General features: G+C 44.7%; 2 protein-coding genes across 3 annotated transcripts; one reads left to right on the top strand and one right to left on the bottom strand.

Annotated features, from left to right (window-relative positions):
• Positions 1–1,725: 1,725 nt before the first annotated feature.
• On the bottom strand, positions 1,726–4,704 carry LOC133889744 (polygalacturonase QRT3-like). The gene is made up of 3 exons (XM_062330206.1): positions 4,253–4,704; positions 3,228–3,464; positions 1,726–3,140 (listed from the first exon to the last, which is right to left on the bottom strand). Exons 1-3 carry the CDS (start codon positions 4,487–4,489, stop codon positions 2,151–2,153), a joined length of 1,464 nt encoding a protein of 487 aa, XP_062186190.1. The 5' UTR covers positions 4,490–4,704; the 3' UTR covers positions 1,726–2,150.
• Positions 4,705–18,108: 13,404 nt separating this feature from the next.
• Positions 18,109–21,134, top strand: LOC133888484 (zinc transporter 3-like). 2 transcript variants are annotated; one of them, XM_062328755.1, is made up of 3 exons: positions 18,109–18,851; positions 19,398–19,547; positions 20,182–21,134. In XM_062328755.1, the coding sequence occupies exons 1-3, from the start codon at positions 18,210–18,212 to the stop codon at positions 20,485–20,487; spliced, it is 1,098 nt and encodes a 365-aa protein (XP_062184739.1). In that variant the 5' UTR covers positions 18,109–18,209; the 3' UTR covers positions 20,488–21,134. The 2 variants fall into 2 exon arrangements, with proteins under 2 accessions (XP_062184739.1, XP_062184740.1); XM_062328756.1 differs by lacking the exon at positions 19,398–19,547.
• Positions 21,135–21,261: the final 127 nt, after the last annotated feature.

Genomic DNA, 21,261 nt, shown 5'->3' with positions numbered 1-21,261 from the left:
TCTATTGATTTGGCTGCAGACACGACCTTTATTCAGATGGTAAACTATACCTATCTACCTTCTTCCCACTAAATAGTTTGACAAGTTGGAACAGAGGAGCAGGAAAATTACACTTTTTTTGTACTGAAACTTAGCACCATAATAGGTGCTAATACAGAATTGACAAAACTTTAAACAAGCCAATATTGACGGTGAAATAGCCATAGGCGGAGCTATTCTATTTTGCATAGCTTATGGTATCCGATCCGTGGACTTCGCAAAATAATAATATTGGATTAGTGACCATGTATCATGCTGTTATTCAGATTTCCAGAAGCCACAATTCACATGGTCTGGGACCAAAGCCATAGAGAGCTCCCACCGGCTCCACATTGTATATGCAGTGTGCTTGAAGGACAGAACTTGGCTCATGGATTTGCTTAGACTTTTGTGGAGTTGAAATAGAGAAGAAAACTGCAATTACTGACTGACCAGCATTCCTTAAGACCTTGTGTGTCAGTAACTTTGGGATTCAGTACAGAACTGGGAACTTGCCGTTCAATATCAATCATAACGTGCATTTGGAGATCCAAAATTCAGAAGCTTGTCAATTATGCGCGGAATCGACAAGAGGAAGTGGTGAGCTGAGCTGCTTAAATATTAGATAATGAATACAAAATTTCCATTTACATGCTTTTCTGAATGAGGGGATCAAGAGACAGAGCACGCATAGCGAAAGCTGGTAAACTAACACATTACGGTGTCCAAACTTGCACCAGAACTTCTAAAAGGCCATATCTCGTCGACTGGAAACCTTGGCAAAACAGTTTGAAGCACTGGCAGTTGAACTGCAAAAGTTAAGCCACCCTAGCATTGAAACTTTAGCATCAAGAAATGACCAGTCGAACGGATTGAAAATTAGCCGGAAAAGCAGGTGAGCTACTGGCTATGCTTTAGAAACTTTTAGTAGCATCTTACTTTCAGAGTTTCGGTCCAGGGCCACTTTCTGAATCAGAATGGAGAAAATGATTATTAAGCGTGCATGAATAGAGGACCATTTTCTGGTACAATTGAGAGTGACAGTGTTGACGCGAAAAGATGGCACGTCAAACACTGAGCACCTGGTGTGCAATATCCGGTGAGCAGCACTCAGGATACCCTGGTCGTAGTGTTGTGTCATTGAACCTTCGTTGTCACCCACGCTCGAAAGGAACCCGTCAGAGCGCAGATGGCTGGTGGCTCATCCTTGGTCGTCGAGATCAAGAACAGCCAGCAATGTAGATTAGAAAAGTGAATGAAACTACATGATAGGCAAAAGACGAAAGATAATGTAAATTATGTTTGATCAATTGGTGATGATTTCAATCAGCTATGACCCTCTCATATTTAAAGTATGGCAGTTCTTAGCCGTATAAGATCAGAACTTCTAATACAAACTGAATAAACCTTATTCAGCTATACTTTCTGATCTCCAGACTTTCTATAACTAATATATCTTTCCTATTCAACCGTGTAAATTCTCATATATCTAACTGAGTATCTTTTATTATAGTTTGGACTTCTTCGATTCGACTACATTCTTAATCTGAACATCTGTCCGTATCGTCTGATCGCTAGTCAGGGATACTATTCATCGATCGCAAATACTGTTTACTAGTCGTATGTACTGTTTGGTCAAAGTTACTTTTTATGGTCACAGGTACTGACCACTGATCGGAGGTACCCTTCCTGGTCGCATGTACTAATAACTGCAATAGCCACTAAATGCAAAATCTTATCATCGACAGACAGCTGACCAGAAAACACACCGGCCAGGTCTGGATCATGTCACCTATGATCTACTGCAAGCGAAAGGTCCTTAATTTGTCTGCTCGTGCTCAGATTTCAGAAGTGAAATCACGAACAGCTTAGCTTGTTTTGGTGTACTGTCAGAGCTCGCGATATTTTGGAAAGTGGCTGATCAAGGATCCATTATGTTGCTTTTGAGACATTTCATTTCAGAGAGCGAAAAATGATCCATTCTGGAGCATTTTCTCGGTCAAACAACCGCTATCTCTCAGACCACATGAATGGGTGAATTTTGCGAGAACAAAAGAACGGAATCACGCCTTGCTCGCAGCAGTCGCACGAGCAGGCAGCAGCAGCAGCGCGCGCTCGAGTCTCGACTCGCTTCAGTTGCTGTTCTGGTCTACCAGCACGTGGACCGTGGCAGACACGGCCTTGTCCGTGGCGACGACGACCTGGTTGCCGGACACGTTCCGGAGCGTGTGCCCCGGGAACGCGTCGCCGGCGACCAGCGAGTACTGCACGTGCCCGATGCGGTCCGGGAACAGCAGCACTGGCGAGAAGTCCACCGTCCACGAGGTCCCGTTGCCGTCCATCGACCCGCGAGCCGACGTCGACTTCACCGTCATGCCGGTGGCCGAGTTCTGCTGCACGTACACCTGCTCCACAGTCGCGAACTTGCCGTCGAGCTGCACGATGTCGATGCCCTTGTCCCGGCCGCTGAAGAGGTTGCCGACGACCTGCACGCCCTTGGCGACGCCGTTGACGGCCTTGAGAACGACGTTGGCATCGCCGAGGAAGAAGGAACCCGACACGTGCAGCAGCACGGGGTCCTCGGCGACGATGCTGGTGTAGTCCATGTAGCAGTTGCTGATCCACGCCTGCGTCAGGCCCGGGATCTTGAGGTAGATGCCGGTGCCGCCGAACCCGGTGGCCTTGTTGTAGCAGTGCACGCCGGAGATGGTGTTGGCCGGCGCGGTGACCATGATCCCGGTCTCCGCGGAGAAGATGACGACGTCGGACACGGAGTTGTCGTTACCGTCCAACCGGATGCCCGTGCCCGTGAAGCCCCTCTCGCCGGGGTCGCTGCCGGCGGTCATGTGCTGGCCGAGGAAGCTGTTCCGGATGAAGGTCTCGTGCCCGCCGTGCACAGCGATGCCGTCGGACTGGAAGTGCACGACGTAGCAGTTGTCGATGCCGACCCGGAGCGAGTTCACCACCGTGACGCCGCCGCCGCGGTAATTGCAGTCCAGCATCAGGTCCCGCAGCGTCGCGTACTCGTAGTCGTAGCTCCGGCCGCCGCCCTTCGCCGACAGCTCGATCAGGTACCGGTCCGTCGGGAAGTCGTCCGACGCCCGCAACGACCCGCTGTGAATCTGACACGTGCACACCAGTTTCAGCACAAGCCTGCAAACTGGCCGGAAAACTCGAGCAGCACCACGACGTGGCGTGTCGTTTCTTACCTTGAAGTTGCCGCCGCCGGAGGCCGGCAGCGTGAGGGGCCCCTTGATGAGGTACGTGCCGCCGTCGAGGTGCACCTCAGCGCCGCCGAGGTCGGGGATGCCGCCGGTCATGGTGCCGTTGGACGGCGGGCTGAACGCGTCGGCGATGGCCTTATTGATCGCCGCCGTCGCGTCGGCGCCGCCGGTCGGGTCGGCCCCGTAGTCCGTCACGTGGTACACCCGCGCGGCCGCCGAAGCCTGCAACGAAATTCACCATGCCAGGTCAGAGTCAGACGTGACAGGCCAAGTGCGCCGCGCCTAAGCGCCAACCATGCGACGCGAGCATCTGGTGCTTGTTGGGGTGGCTAGCAGCTGGTACAGTGCTCGAGCTGCTATCAGAGATGGAAGGACAGCCGGAGAAAGTCGATCTGCTGGTGCGTAAGCTTGCCGGACATTTTTGACGAGATTGCATGAGAAGCTGGAAAAATGTCCAAAGTCTGGTGCCAAGTGCTGAAATGCAGGTAGATTCACACGGCGTCATGGGTTCTGCAGTCAAAACCTGACGCCCTTGCAGTTGTACCGGTATCTTGTCTGTGTGAGTAGTTGATTGATGAGCCTGACGTTTGAGTATAGTAGTTTGTGAAGCCCGATTCTTCGGAAGGCTTGGATTTCTTGGTGAGTATCGACAGCGACGCCCGGCAGAAAACGAGACGGTGAGATGCTTACAATACAAATTAAGCTCCGTTTGGTTGGAAAGCGTTGCCTTTCTTGCAAAGTGCAGGAATTTTTTTTTGTTGGAAAAGCTACTGCAAATGCAAAGCAAACCGATACCTTCTCTCTCTATCTCTATTTCTCCCTGCAATTTACTACTGCCCGTACTCCAAGAATATGATCAAACGGAAGTGTACGATACTACGAATTGCTCATTAAGAAATTCATTACTAAAGGAAAGGAGGTAGGACGGAGCAATCAACACCTGAACCGCACTCAAGTCGGAATATAATGAAAGATTAGCATGTTACAGCAGCTGTTAAGCGCGTGCTTACCGTTGCTAAATCTCTTCTTGCCCCGAATGAAGATCTGACGCTCTCCATCCTCCTCAGCGCGAGATCCCCGTACCGCCGCTCGCCGCCGACCACTCTACCGGGACCGCCGGCGACGGCACCGACACCAACGGCGCCGTCGTGAGGCCACGAACTTGCACCGCCGGCCAATGCAAGCAGCAGAGCCCCGAGGAGCGGCAGGATGCCCCCACCTCTTCCCCTCCTTCCTGCAGGCTCCATGCTTGCTCCCTCTCTCGGTTTCTTGTGCCTGACCTGACCTGACCTGACCTCTCTGCTACGACATCAATGGCGTCCAGTCCTCCTCACCTTTCCCTCTCTTTCTCTGCGTGCGGCGCTATGTGTTTGCCCCTTGCTGCTGAAATGGCAATGCTTTGCGCAGACAGAGAGAGAGAGAGAGAGAGAGAGAGAGATGTATGTGCGTGTGGGGTTACAAATACAAGCACCTGCGCAGCAGAGAGAGAGAGAGAGAGAGAGAGAGAGAGAGAGAGAGAGGTAGGTAGGTATACCAGCTAAGCTACCAATGTGACATGTTGCCGCACGATGGTTACAAGGCTGGTGGAAGCGGTCATTGCAACTCAACGGAGGACGGGAGGAGCCAGGCCGAAATTGACGAAAGGATCAATTCCAAAAGCGCAACGCCTTCGATAATTGCTTGACAAGTCGATTCAATCGTCCTGCCAACTCACAGCACATATACAGCGTAGGATTACCCCATTGAATATCGCAGCAAGAAGCTCTTCCTTTTTGACTGTTTCAGTGCATGCAGCATTGCAGCACTATTGTTTCTGACGAACGGCAGGGAGGGCTATGTGAACATGTTGCAGTTCAGCTAGACCGACCCAGTAATCACCCGGCTTGATTATTATACTGTCGATCAATGGTGGTTGGATGTACCATATTAACTTAATTTACCAACGGTAACTCTTGGCATGCATGAACATGATGGTGGTGAATAGATTAAGGGACGGTAGATTCAACGAGGGAGCGTGCCGTGCGAATCGATCAAGATTCTAGAAGTGCAGTGCACCGGCTTGGTGTGTCGGGTGTTGTTTAATCGGATCGAAGGAGCTCAAGAAAAGCTCCTTTGGTGTGTGGGGATTCTTTTTCTCCCCATTTGCTCCGTTTGGTTGCTTGCCCTTGCTTTCCCCATCTTTTTCCTCCTACCCTTTCTCTTCTTTCCTTTTCCTTGGGTGCTCGATCTCCTTTCCCATTGTCTTTGTTCCCTACCCTGCATGCTTGAGATGCTCAGAATTTCTTGCAAGCCACCATGTTCTAACTTATGGTCCGTCCGGTGTACTGTACTGTATATATATGTTGAGAGTATTTCTGAATAAGTTGGGAGATGGAACTGTGTTGCTGTACTAGCAGCGAGTCAATCAGGACTCTGAAAGAAAGCACCTTAACGTTGGGGTTTGATCTGCTTTTTTTAAGAAAAAGTAGCAGCGAGTGTGCTGTGCCCTTTTTATGATCTTTTGCCAACTAGCCAGAATTGATTACTTACACTTGGAAGGTACGATCATGTCTGCAAAAAACTTATATTTTTCTGAAACTGAAATCTCAAAAGAAGTAGCATCTATTATATATTTGAGGGAAAAGAACAGGAACTACCACAATTATGCTGCTGGCGCTCGCTTAAAGTTGAAATGAGAATTGAAGTTGCAAAGCTCGCTTTCCGCACGTCGCTGCAGACGCTCGACGAATGTCAGGTCGTGATGGGCAAAAAATAGTTGCTGGTTCGCTGCAAAATGGGTCGCTGCAAAAATAGTTTCTGAAATCTTCCAGGAGAAGGGCATTCGCCTGACGATCTCTGCAGGAAGTTTCCACTGCACCGACAACGCTAAGCGTACGTACAGTAGTTGCATTTGCGTCCCAAGGTAGTAAGCTTCAGCTGGCATCTGCTGTTGAATCTGTTGGGCACATCACAAGAAGAAAGGGAAGGAGGAAACGAAACGAAACGAAACGAGTGCCCCGACGTCCCATCCCATACGTGGCCGTATCCGATCACGACGCGCCGAACCGAAAGCATCCACCGTCGGCGTCGCTCTCCCCTGTTGCTTCCCAGGTCGCATCAGCGGGTCCGTCACATATATCTAAATCTGGAAGACCGGTGGAGCAAACCTCCGTTGTCATCTCCTCCGTCCTTTTCTCTACCAGCGATGGGTGGGATGAAACCGGACGGAAACGTCGCAAAATACTCTAACCATTTTATTTTCGTATTTTTTTCTTAAAAATATATGAAAAAAGAATTAAAAAAATACAAAAGTCGGAAACGGGTATCAACATGGGAATATCGGGATAATGAAAACGAATCAATTAAAAAAATACCGTAGGTTGATCCTAGATAATGATTTCGATGTGTATTGGACGATGGGTGTGTATTTGCTAGAACTTAAGAATACCGGCGGTTGTCTAGGTTCAGGCCTCTGAAAAATAATAACCCTATGTTCTGTGTATTTTGTTACGAGTATTTGTGAACTGGTTACATATGAGTTTCTGTCGAGATACACTACTCTGTCTGATTCCTCTCTTATATCCTCCCCTTTATCAATCAGGTTCTCCTCTCGTTATATACTAGATTAGAAGAAGAGAACATACAAATAGGTTCAAAAACAGTAGCCCCATGTCTAGTTAAACTTTCCACTCATAGGCTATTATAACGGACGGTGCAGGTACCTCTCTTGCTCTGATGACCCTGCTGAGTTTGTCCCCATCCGTTGGACTCCTGCACACTTACCTCACCCTAGTCAGTCGGTCTGTCCTGTCCCATTACCGGTCTCGCACATACGCTCCCCGTCATGGAGAGATTGTAATGTTCGTCTCGTTCTTCCTGATCGGCCTTGTTCCTTCTTTCTCCGAATTCTTCACCACCGTCATCTCGTTCTATAACGTCTGTCACCTCTACCTCAACCCCAATTCCATCATCATGCTAAGCGTCTTCGCTCATTTGTGCAAGAATTTCATCGGGATCGAGTCATGCCTCAACCTTTTTAGGTACTTCTACATGGCCAGGTTATAGATCGGGCTGGTTACCGGAAGTTGCAGCTTTCGTCTCCACGGTGGTGTTGTGGGCTCCTACATTGAGATGGGCCTCAAGTCGTCATCTCTGGTCACAGAAACCCTCACCGCTCGATGACCAATACTGCTCCCGCGACCTGTGAGGGTAGCTGCAAAATAGGGCAACGACTCCTCATTTTGTCGAGGAGTGGGTAGTACAGGAGGACAAAAGGACCACCTATTGAGATCCTGGAAGGTTGCCCCTGTTTCTGGTATCCGTCAGAAGTGGTCGTTCTTTCTATTAGAAACTTGAAGAGCGGAAGACCCGTTTTCATGTCCTCGAGATGACCCTGCCCAAAAGGCCACACAGCTGATTAATTTCAGGGTACCCTCTTACCTATTTGGGGATCTTTCCTAGCCGATGGCTCCAGATCACGCTGTCGATGTCGCGTTGGCGAGGAGAAAAAACGCATAGGTCTGCGGACGGTCTACCCAACGGCGTTGTAGTAGTGAGGGCAGGCTTCCCTAAGGCGCACAGCTCGAAGCCTACAACCAGTACTCTAAACATGAGGGCCTCCGGCGCCCCGTACTACACGGTCAGACTCTTTTGGGTCGTGCCCAACGGTGAATACCATGTGACGGTTAAGGTCCTTGGAGCGGGGTTCGGCGGTTGCCACGGATGTAGCCAGGAGTAGCCCAAACAAACTACTAAAACTTACCAAACTCGAAAAGGTGTCCCCTACCTGGAATGCCAAATGTCGTGGGTTAATTCTAGACAATGATTACGAGATGTATTGGACGATGAGCGCGTGATCAACGTCTTGGACGGATGTGTATCTTCTAGAACTAAAGAACACCAGGGGTTATCCAGGTTCAGGCCTCCTGAAGGATAACAACCCTACGTCATGTGTATTTTGTTATGAGTATTTGTGAATTTGTTATAGATGAGTTTCTGCTGAGATACATTGCTCTGCCCGGTTCCTCTCTTCTATCCTCCCCTTTATAAGCCAGGTCCTCCTCTCATTATATACTAGAATAGAGAGAAGGAGAACTTACAAATAGGTCCAAAAGCAGTAGCCCCATGTCTAGTTAAACCTTCCACTCATATGCTATTATAACAGATGGTGCAGGTACCCCTCTTGCTCTAATGACCCTGTCGAGCTCGTCCCATCTGTTGGACTCCTCCACGCTTACCTCACCCTACTCAATCGGTCTACCATGTCCCATCACCGATCTCGCATGCATGTGAAGCAGTCTGACACACCTAAGAGCTCATCACGTAGCATTTAATGCTATGAAACGGGACACGAGACCTCTACGCCGGCCATGACCTGTCCGTCGGGGAGGAGTGCCTATCTCGCAACCAATGAAAGTTGGTCGCGGGATTTTCTTATGTGTGTCACAACCTAATTTCCGTAATCATGTCATTAAGCATAATCATACATCATGAGCATCATAAGCATCATGTTTAATTGTTAAGCATGGTTGAGTACTAGTTACTTCTAATAGTGGTTTGATCTTTGCTGTGTATTTTGAAAATAAATAATGTTAAAGTTTTCACTAATTTAAGTCTCATGTAGGTGTGGCAGTGAATCCATTTAATTGGATTAGAATTCTTAGGCACTAAAGTACCTCGTTTGGGAAAAACAAATGTTGATTTGGAGGAGTCCCCATCTCCTAAGCTTCCTATACACCCAAGAAATTCTAACATGCATGAAGATTTGGAGGAGTTCAATCAATTTTCGTCACCCCTCTTTTTCTGAATTTTCAGCAGCGTGGTCTCCTCTCCTCCAAGCCTTTTTTCCTTGTTTTTTCCCCAAATCGATGGACACAAGCCTTGGCAAAAGATCTTGGGTAAGTTCCTAGGATCTCGTAGCAACAATGCACATTTTAGGATATATGAATTCATGTTTTGGAGCTGCAAATTGAAGAATGGTGATGCATATTGTTCTTGATGAAATGGAGCATTTGTGAGATGTTTGGATGAGACGAGCTAGTGATTCGAGTTGGTGGAGTGGATAAATTAGGATTCGAATCCATGTCTTAGTGCCTATACATGCTTATTTAGGTTAGACTTTAATATGTAAGTCGAATCGGTTAAAGAATCGTCAAAAAGCTCGCGTTATGTTACAACCCGGAGGTTTTCAAGTTAATTCAAGTAATTTTTAACATAGGACCTCCACCCGAAGGTTCCGGATTCAACCCGGACCCTCCAGATTTTTTCTTTTTTTTTATTTTGCTGATAGCTTGTAAATTTTATAGTTAATTCATATAAACTTTAAAAATTATGAGACCAGTTATGTTAGCTTTGTATGAGTATTAGCTACATGTTAAAAATGTTGGAACTCCAGAAATATTTTTTATAATTAATTAATTAATTATGTTTTAGCTTAATTAACTCACAATTAATTAATGTGGTATCCTAAAATTATGAAACTACTTGGAAAATTCATGTTATGATCAGTGATATCTAATAAAAATATACTTTAGGATGAAAGTGTACTTTAAATTGTGAAGCTCATTTAATCTTGATAGCTAGCTTAATTATAATTTTTTTTATCAGACCTTAAATAAATCTTTTATAACATGAGCTTTAGCACTTCCATTCATATGATTCTTGTCCCATCATGTTCTTTACTCAATAACTCATCTCTTATTTTTATGGTATTTGGTGCATATATCATAGCATTTCGTCATGTCAATTGTAATGCACCGTTCTTTGTTTTAGCGATCGATAAACCAGAGATCGACGGGGGTTTTCTTGAGGTGGAACCTGATTATGATATTGTGTGTGAAGCACTTAAGCAAGGCAAGCATCTAAGCATGTTGCACCCATTACTTTGGATCACATGTTGTCTTTAATTTGATAAAGTATACTATATGTATGTCATGCATGATAGTTAGTCGAGGTCGGGTTTTTAGGATTGGATCCTAATTGTTACATTAATGTTCCTTGGTATCGATATCCTTTTATCCATTGTAACTCTGGGTATAACAATCAATGGTCTAATTTAAAATGAATATGTCATGCTTAGCAAGGCTTATGTCGTCGGTAGAAGTCGAGTAGTAGTTCGACCATCGTTCGTGAGCTTAGAGCTTATATTTTTATTCTCAAAGATGATGATGATGGAATGTTTAAGTTAGTTAGGATGAAACAAGATTTTGGTGGGCAAGAGGGATGGCTCGAGAAGGGAGTCTCAAATGCTATATGTCCGCTTGAATCGATTAAACATCATCCGTTGTTGTTGTTGTTGGCTCTAGCACTTTCCGTACTCACCACATGTCGATATAATGGTAAGATAAGCCAAATATCTTTTGTAGCTGTGACTTTTTGGCATGTGGGTTTATGGTGTCATGGGTATAATAGGCTTGTAGAGGTAACATCGGAAAGATGTTGTGAGCATCATAGGCTTGTAGAGGTATCTAGTTTGCTTGAGGAGTAGTTCTAGCTACCTCCACATCTTTAGGCGTAACTAGGGTGCTTCGGAAGTAGCCCTGTTAGACCTCCACACCTATATGTGCATATTCAAACGGCCAGGGCTCAATTAGAAAAGATTGACACATGTACCCCTTGTGTGCAGTTTAGCGGGTAGCACAAGCTAAATGTTTCTCGTATCGTGTGGGTAAGATGTGACTCTTGCGGGGTGTAAGAACAATTCGAATTGTCACGCTCTTGATCATGAGCACGCTACTTTCCATCTGTATTAATCGTAGAGTCTTCGATACCAGGATGTTGTGATAGAATGTTGGGACATAACTGTTGATGTTGATGAAGAGTTGATATGTTATAAGTTACAGTTTTGTTATGTTGATGATTTTAAGATATAATAGTGTTTTAGTTAGGTGTAGATACTTACACTTGAGTTCAAATCGTTTATGCATATAAATATACTTAACCTTTGTATCCGAATTTTTGCTAATTACCTATATATATTTTAAGTCAAGCTATTTATAAGTGTTCATTCGGTATGTAACTATCTCTGCCGCGTGTATAGAAGTTGGTTACTTACGTCGATCAGTTTTCTACTAGTGCAAGATTTTTTAACAGAGTGAGTATCACTTTATCTACTACGTACAGGGCAATCAGCTGACATACATCAGGCACCGGATTCTCACGTGGTGCAGGCACACAACACCGTCTCCCAAATTCAGGGGAGATAACGACCTTGACTACGTACTGCTCCATTGTAGCCAGTCGAGCTCGCGGGATATATTTCATATTTGACAAGTGAATCAAGGTGCGTACGTACGTATGGGAGGGAAGAAAGCGAGAGCCTCGCAAATCAGGTCGTGTTTGGTGTCGCTGCCAACTGCCCGCACCTAGCCATATACCTACCGAGAGCGACTGACGCAAAGGAGACCAAACTGCGCGCCTCATAATTCGTTCATCCATATGCAGCTTCGACGGCAACTGACTCGGATGAAACAATCGCCAATCCCACCCATGAATTTGTAGGTTTGTAGGGTGGTTTTGAGCTGTAGGTCGGAGACTCAGTGTTGCTCGGTGCGCACTACACCTTTTTCCTTTGCTTTGGCTTGGTGCATCAGCATCATGCTCGGTGCAGAGACCGGAACACTATTCATCTCCAAATAAAGCTTCTCTTATCTTTTAAAAAATAAAGTGGTGAATTATTTGTTCAAATCTGGTGGCTACGCACGCTCATGGAAAATTAAGCCAGAGCGTAAACAGGCGATTTTTTAATTTCAATTTTTTAAATTTAGCAACTTTAGATGCCCGTTTAAAATTTAAAATGTCAACTATAAGCATCTGTTTAAACGGCCGTCTAAAATTATTAAATTTGCTAAATGTGAAAAGATTAAAATAAAAAACTCTAAACAGGCCACGAAATCTAGCCGGAGCCCAGACTTGAAACAAACTTGGGCCCTTATCCTCATGGGCTTAATACGCATTGTATGACTGGGCCACGAAATATCATTGGGCCGTATGGTTGTCGACATTTGAAATGCCGACCACCCCTTCTTGGCTTCTCCCCCCACGCGCGCCCACCTGCGTCCCCGCCGGCCACGGCAGGGATCTCCGGGGAGCTCCGTGGGCGGCGCCGCACTCTCGCCTTCCTGATAAACGAGCACCCGCGCGGGTGTCTTCCCGCACTAGACGGCCGGGATATGCGATGGGAAAGCACCGACTGCCTCAGCGGCCGTGGTCGGGGTTCGAAACGCCGGCTCAGCGATGGAAAAGCTCGTCGACGAGCCCTCGAGGCGACGCCGCACGCGCGTACTCACAGGAACGGGCCCCCAGCGTGGCGTCCTGCCAAGTACCAACCAATGGAAAACCGCGTCGCGCGCGGCGTCCGAGCTTGCCGGTGGCCAAGGTCAGAGCTTGGTGGCCGCGCTGGTACAGATTACAGAATCCGCCTTTGCACTATTTCCTTCTACACCCACAATTTCCATTCCTCAGTTTTCAGAAGCTACTGGCAAAATGCAGATGCAGCACAGCTCAAATCGATTAGTGGTACATGTAAATTCCTTTGACCTTTTGCCAGTACTTCCAACTAGCGAAACACCTAATGATACACGCAGTAGCACGTCAGGTTGCAGATTTGGTTGATCTATTGCCACCTTGTGAAAAAACTAGGCCCCTTTCTGAAGCTGCACGAGCTAGCTATTCCCTGCAGATTCCTTTCAGTGCTGTTACAGGCAGAGCATCGAGTCAAGCAGCCAAGCGAGCATGCACTATCTCCCTCGGGTCAAGTCAAGCGTACCATCATCGTCTTACATATGCATGCATCTCGCGAGCATTATTGGTTCCTCCACAGTTGCTCTGATGGTGCTTCTGCTGTTGATGTACAAGGATCTCGCTGTCCCGTCCAATATGCCGTTCTCTGCGTGTCACATCGCCTTCGCCGGCTTCTTTCTCTCTAGTGCACCGGCCATAACCCAGCCCTGTAGGGGTCAATAGACCAGGTAGGTAATAAACTCAAGTTACGACCCCGTGAACAATAACCGTGGCACTGTAGCACATGACTTGTTTAATTAGTGATAATTTTTGTTAGTTTAAATTGTTAAGATTAACTCTATGTAAAGGAGGGCATAACATCCATTATAATAAAGCAATAGAAGAATTAATCTAAGTCTCTTTTAATATTCTAAATCTCCTCAATCTATAGATAGCTTGACCATGGCAAGCAACACCGGCCAAGCATACGGCAAATCGATGAGGAGATCTTTTATCCATACTGGGGCCAGAATCTGGCAATGTCAATCCAGCTTTCTTTTCCATCAAATTGAGCTTTCTTTCCCATCACAAAGTTTCAGCTTTCACCATCAACCTTCCAACCAGGGGGTCCCGTCCCTCCTTATTTGATGGCTAGAGTTTGATGCATGCACAAATATTGCTCGACATTGGATATGGGACGAAGAGACCTCTGTGCGCCAAGGTTAGTGGAACTACGAACAAGTATCCAAAATCATGTGACCCAATCAATTGGCAGTTAAAGAGCCAAACGGCCGTACATCGGATGCATTTGGTCCGAACGTACAGGAACTGGCTCACAGTGGAGTCAGGGCCCCAATAGAGTTGCTTTCTCTTAGATCCATCACTTCCGTTTCGCATGATCTCATTTGCTTCACCTTTGAACCCATGTTCAGGATGTAATCATATTTACAGGATAGTTGTTTGTAACAAAACCAGCCTTTGATCTTTCCCGTATGTCGGGATGGATAGTCCGGATCAACAAACGTCAGATACATTTAGGGGTTCTCTCCGTAGAGAGAGCTTTCAGCTTCTTAGCAAAGGGTGAGACGCAGCTTCTAGAAAGTCGTCGCGATGGCTGCCAATGTCATTGACATCACCACATCAGTTTGGTTCAGGAGCACTCGGGTAAAGCAGCATGGTGAGGCGACATGAAGACTAGTGCTTTTCCTTGCGACACCAGGATACTGTAGAAGATAAGGAAACCGGCAACACCCAAACAGAAGCAATAACCTCGCGAGAAAGGTTGATTGATCGAGTGACTCCATCGGTCATTCACATTAACAAATATTATTCTCATCAACTTAGGTTAGACACTAGCCAAACAATTTGACCATGACTAATGGATAACTACTGCATCTGGACATCTTAGGGTTTTTTTTTAATTCTCAGATATATTTTATCTCTGAGAAAAAGATCTCTGGATGAAAGAAAACTAATTTTAGGAACCTAAGGTATCTTATAAATAAAAAAGTTTATCTTTGAAAATAAGAAAGAAGATTCTAGAGGAAGTACGACACCCTCACTGTATATACGAAACCTGAGAACCCTACGAAAGACAACTGAGAACCCTACGAAAGACAAGTCTCTCTATAAGCCATTGCGAGCCATCGAGAGCTAACAGTCTTTACAAAATACGCAAGCTAGAAGACACCATAAACGGAGCAAGTAAATCATTGACTAAATTTAGATCTATTTAGGCTAGCCACGCATCTCCCTTGTAACAGACTCTATTCAATACAAGATTAACAAGATGTAGTGTTATTATTATAAGGGAGGCTTGAACCTATATAAAAACCTCTCTGTGTTTTTCTGTAATTCATCTACTCAAAGCATTATCAATCTATTCTATAAATTTGTAAGATCGGCGGTTCACCAATCATCGATAGCTAGCGTCATTCATGAGAATCATGATAATAGGCGTTGAAACATCTACACACGATATGCTGTCGGCTTCGTCTAAACTTGCACCAAGGACTGGCTTCTCGGACGAAGTGTTCTACGACAACTTCACTCCCTCGACCGACGACGAATCGACATTCGATCGGGTGGACCTCGGTGAAGATATAACTAGCGACAACTCTAGCGACGAGGTAAGTCACTTTATGGATCAATACGGCAAGGATTACGACATCGAATTCAATCCACTCAGTTGCCAAGACAATCGCGAGAACAACGTTCGCTGCAAGTCTAGATCCTCCCTCGCAGCTTTCAACAATATGGATTATCGAGATACCTACCCGAAGATTTCCTCCTATGACAAATCTACGATGGATTTGGACTCCTCCTCCACTTGAGATTACCCCTGAGAAGTCTTCGTCATTGGAGATGGGGGGCCTAATCCGTCCACTCAAGATGATGACCTCGCAAATTCACGGGACCCCACTCTAAGGCCCAGGGACTTCAAGTTCCTTTTCGTCTCATTCGATATCTCTACCGAGGAAGGACTCAAGTGATGATATGATCAAATGAATATAAAATCCCTCCAGAGCTACTATGACCAAGACGTTCGACAATGAACCCTCCAAGCCGAGAACCTGGTTCTACGACCTGTTCAGGGCTAACATAACAGCAACAAGCTATCCTCAATGTGGAATGCTCTCCACACAGTTGTTGAATCCACTCACCCTCGGTCTCTTAGCAATGGAGGATTGATGAGTCTTCAATAATTCTTAGAATGTCGACCAACTCCAAAAATTCTATGTATAAGTATTGAGGGTAAGTTCACACTAGTAAATGTTTGTATTTCTTGTGAAGTCGTTTGAATCTCTTTGTGCTCTTTTTTCTTCTTCCCTAAACTCAACGTCTAGCACTCGTAAGATGGGTACATCGGCGGTAAGCCGTAATCTGGGTACCTCTATCTATCACGCGCACCTAGATAAGCCCAGACAAGGTCACACGGGAATCAATTTCAGGAAACAAGAGTTTATATGACTAAAGGGGAAATATGAGCATTCGATTATTTTCTCGTACCCCGACCGGCTAATTCATATTGGTCAGTTGCCAATTTTATCTTATTATCTTTGAGCTTTTTTCCCAGATAACCAGTCGAGCCACCTGGATGAATACGATATACCAAGAGCTAACAATAATATATTATGTGTGTGGCAAAGTGACTTCCTTTGCGTGGAGACGATGTTCTAAGTTAGAAACTCATGGGGTGTGACAAAGGTTCTTTATCGTCCTTGAGTGTCAGGGGCTACAACACCTCCCACTCATATCGGACCTAGGGCTGACCCGATTAAGCATCCCGATTAGTAACGAAGTCTTCCTATCCTAGCTAGAAGAGAAGCAAATAGCACCAAGCATGTTAGGTTTCGCTATCTCCTTGGTATCGAGTTCCCAATAAGTTCCACCTTTTTTATTTATATTCTTTTGTGTTTTTTACTAACAAAAGAATAAGTTTTTATTTCCAAGCACATGTTACATAAGAAAACTTAAGCGAACTCGATGATGCTCTGACTAGCCACTACAGCGGTTCAAAGTATTACTCGGAACTATGATATTCTGTGTCGGGTCCTATCACATTTTCTATTTAGGATCTCTTTTGTCACATGCGAGGGCTATTGGTATGAAATAACAAGAGAGCTGAGGTACTACACCGATAAATAAACTCAGTTTTCAAACATCATCATGATCTTTTACCAGAAAAAAAAGAAAATAATCTCTTCACCACCACGTAAAACTTCTGTTGTGACAGTCCAACTTCCAAACCTAACCATCAATAAATCTTTTCCTCATCGTCCTTTTGCAAGGACAGGATGATGCTTTTCGGACGAATCAGAAACCCTACTTGAATGGAATATCATCTCGAGGATTCATTTGAGAATTCAAAGGTATTCGGAATCCTAAATAGATGATATGAGAACCCAAAGAATCCAGTTAGATGTATCATCCCAATCAGAAATCTGAATCTTACCCAATGACACGTTCGGGCAAAATACTTATCTTTACTGACCAAGTATTTGACCCGTCGAAACCTCATATCACATACTAGTCAGGAGCTTGATGATGACTAATAGATAATTAACCTATCCAGACACCCTAATATTTCGTGTAATTCTCAATGCATATCTCTATCTCTGAGAAAAAGATTCGTAGATAAAAAAAACTACCTATAGTAACTTAAGGTATCTTCTTGTAAATAGTGAAGTTAAACTCCAAGAACAAAAAGACTTTAGATGACTTACGACATCCCCACTAATATACAGAGTCTATAGACCCTACAGAGGTCAAGTCTTTCTACAAGCCATTACGAGCCATTAAGAGCTAACAAGTCTTTACAAATCGCACAAGTGAGAAGACACCATGAGCAAAGCAAGAAAGTCACCAACTACATTTAGATCCATCCAGACTAATCACGCACCTCTTTGTAACAGACTCTATTCAATACAAGACAAATATGATATAAAGTTATTATCTTAATTAAAGTCTGAAACTATATAAAAACCCTTCTATATTTTCCTATAGTTTGTCTACTCAAAACATCCTAATCTATTCTATAAATTTATCAGGTCAATGATTCACCAATCATCAACCCAATCTTTTCAGCCCTCCATCGAGAAAATCAGCAAGCTCCCAAAAAGAACTCACCAGAAAAGTGCAAGTCCCGAAAGAGTTTAGTCTAATTATCTAACTGATGACAACATGGTGTGAACACTACACTGAGCTCTGACTAGACCAGAAAGCATCACTCACCCCTTTGCGTCCTTAGCCGTCAGTAGGCCTTTTTCCTTTCAATATGTTCCTTGCTTTCCCAGGATGAATGGCATAGAATTCTATATACCATGGCCAATCCATATGATCCTGCAGTCATTGAACAAGCCAACCAAGCGACGCAGGAGCTAACACCGAGGATGATCAGATTCAGAGATCTGTGCTGGATCTCCTTTTTTCCATGTTCGACTATTCACTGGTCGTTAAACATCATCATAAAGTGGCAACTAACAGCAGCACCATGTTGTGGCCTTGTGGGGATTCAGTCCTTGACACTGGTGACTAGTATAGTATAGGCTCCAGTATGAACACCACCTTGCACAGTAGTTTTTGACACATGGCCACAGGATGTGGAAACTGAGAGTAGCAGACCCCACCAGGCCGCAGGATGGCAATTCAGCAACCATCCCAATCAACACATTCCCTCCTATATAAAGTACCAACCATTGGCTCCATGCCCTTGTCACTCATACTGTCTGGAATACACAGCATACCATACAAGACATAATCAGTGCCATGGAGGCTGTGAAGCATACCTTTCAAGTGCTTCCATGGCTCCTGCTCTTCGCACAACTGGCTGCGGCCAGCACCTCCAACTGCACAAATGCCACAGATGGGGCTGACAGCCATGGTGCAATGAAGCTGAAGCTGATCGCCATGGCGTCCATCCTGACAGCCGGAGCAGCCGGCGTGTTGGTCCCGGTGCTTGGCCGCTCCATGGCCGCACTAAACCCTGATGGTGACATTTTTTTCGCGGTCAAGGCATTTGCGGCTGGTGTCATCCTTGCCACTGGCATGGTCCACATTCTGCCAGCAGCATTTGATGGCCTGACATCCCCGTGCCTCCACAAAGGTGGCAGGGATAGGAATGGTTTCCCCTTCGCAGGCCTCGTCTCGATGTCTGCTGCAATGGCCACAATGGTGATAGACTCAGTGGCTGCTGGGTACTACCGCCGGTCTCACTTCAGCAAGGCACGACCAATTGACAACCTAGAGATACATGAGCAACCTGTAGACGAGGAGAGGACTGGGCATGTACAACATGTGCATGTGCACACCCATGCAACACATGGGCATTCACATGGAGAAGCGGACGTCATCAGTTCACCAGAGGAGGCTTCAATAGCTGACACAATCCGGCACAGGGTGGTATCTCAGGTAAGAGCAGTCACTTGAAGCTCATAAGCCTCTCTCACTATAGTACTGAAAAAAAAGTTGAAGTTTTGTTAATCCACGAGTGCCAGAAAACAGTGCAGCAAAGAAAATGGTAAAGAAGCATGAAATATATAACTTGAAATAGAATAAAGAATACCTCGTTTTTCCATTAATAGTGCACATAATCAGATCAAGATAATAACATAACAGTTTGCTGAACTAGCTCCAGATATCTTACTATGATCGATCAGATATTTACATTGAACATTAGATATACATAATTCCCGTACACAGCTCCAGATAAAAAAACATAACGATATTAGTATTTCTCCAAAATCACTATGGTACATATTTCCATACAATAATGAAGAAACAGGTGTTGGGAGAGGAGATCGATACCTATTGGTGGGTGTGATAATTTGTTCTTCAGAGCATAATGTTCCTCTCCATCCTTAGAACTGACTCCTTTTGCACACTGTTCCCCAACTAGGTTGGCATTTTCATGACAAACAGCCCTTGAGATAACAAGTTAAATATCTCACCATGCAGGTCCTTGAGCTCGGAATCTTGGTGCATTCAGTGATCATTGGGGTGTCCTTAGGTGCATCTGTGAGGTCATCCACCATCAGGCCTCTTGTTGGTGCCCTTAGTTTCCATCAATTCTTTGAAGGCATAGGCTTGGGTGGTTGTATTGTGCAGGTATATTCTTGCACCACAACCTAAAATACCTGAATATATCCCACAGACAAAATAATGAGAAGCTACAACTTGTACAAAAAGGCAATTCCATAAATCAGCATGTCAGAGCATGTGTACCACCAGAACTCTAGAAGTGATCCCTTTGGGAGAAAGGGGTGATAAACAAGAGAAAGGCTGAGATATATAAAGTTCAAATGAAATGTTCTTGGATAGTAACATGACACGTTACAAGCATGAACCATTACTAATCATTTTTTTCCAATAATAATAATAAACACAAAGTATATTCCCAACACCAATCAGTGATAAATCATTCCACAGACTGATGTTGCAAAAGCTAAATCAAACAAACCTCAACTGTGTGTGTGTGTGTGTGTGTGTGTGTGTGTGTGTGTGTGTGTGTGTGTGTGTGTGTGTGTGAGAGAGAGAGAGAGAGAGAGAGAGAGAGAGAGAGAGAGAGCACCAATTGCTTCATGCAAACAGACCCTAGCAATGATATGTTACTTCATAAACTAAAGCTAGCACATATTTTCAAGAAAGAAAATAAATGAACACCAAGGAGAAAAGCTAATTTCATAGTGTGCTTCACATCAATTAAACACTAACATTCCTTGATTTCCACTTCTCACTGCAGGCAAATTTCAAGTTAAGGGCAACCGTCATGATGGCAATGTTTTTCTCCCTGACCACACCCGTGGGCATTGCACTAGGGATTGCAATTTCATCTAGCTACAATGTTCATAGTTCTACTGCCTTCGTTGTCGAAGGAGTTTTCAACTCAGCCTCGGCAGGAATTTTGATCTATATGTCCCTAGTTGACCTTCTAGCCACAGATTTCAATAAACTGAAGCTACAGACGAACACAAAGCTTCAGCTGATGACATATCTTGCACTTTTCGTAGGCGCAGGGCTGATGTCCATGCTTGCCATATGGGCATAGATCTTTAGAGCAACAAAGAACTGTGTTTCCACCTATTCCCGGCTAAAGTTTAAGGCCTGATTGCATTCGGCCAGGAGTTATTTATCTTCCCAAAATGACATGCTCTTGGTGAGGTACTTACCATATTCATCCATGATTTTTCTATTTTCCAAGACAATAAAATCTTGGCTAGTCGCTTTCTACTAGCTTAGCCTAACTCCTAAGCCATAAAGTCATAAGTAGTACAATATTACTGCCATGAACTTTTATTGTAGAATTAACAAACCTGCATCATTTGCTTTTCCAATATCAGAAACAACACAGCATGCCTATTTTGGTCAGAATAAAAGTCGTACTTACACGATCAAACCAGATAAATTCAAAGCTTCAGTACAGAAATGAAGATTTTGAAAAATGAAAAGGTATATACATGTTATTCAACAGTTGTATGCTCCTGCAAGAAAGGAACATGTAACAAACAGGACTGAACTCTGAAGTGCTACCAGAGCAAGTGCTCCTTTATTCTATGTTGGGCCAAAGCTTCATATACGATTGAAATCCTTTAGGAAGTCAATAACAATATATGAAGAGTGTATCTTTTTTGTGTCACAAAAACTATGTAATTGTTTGCAGTAAAACAAAGTCCTATTTGATCCTTATGTCCAGCTCAACCCATTGTTCACAAATACTTACTGGCTAACTAACTAATGCCAATTTAACAAACTTTAACCTTTAAAAGTTTGGATGTTCATCATGAAATTCAATCTCATCTCTCAAGAGTAAATATGTTGGATC

The sequence above is a fragment of the Phragmites australis genome, chromosome 13, assembly GCF_958298935.1.
Source record: "Phragmites australis chromosome 13, lpPhrAust1.1, whole genome shotgun sequence".
Classification (NCBI taxonomy): Eukaryota; Viridiplantae; Streptophyta; class Magnoliopsida; order Poales; family Poaceae; genus Phragmites; species Phragmites australis.
Note: the sequence above shows the minus strand (reverse complement) of the source record. Positions and strands in the feature narration are given on the sequence as shown.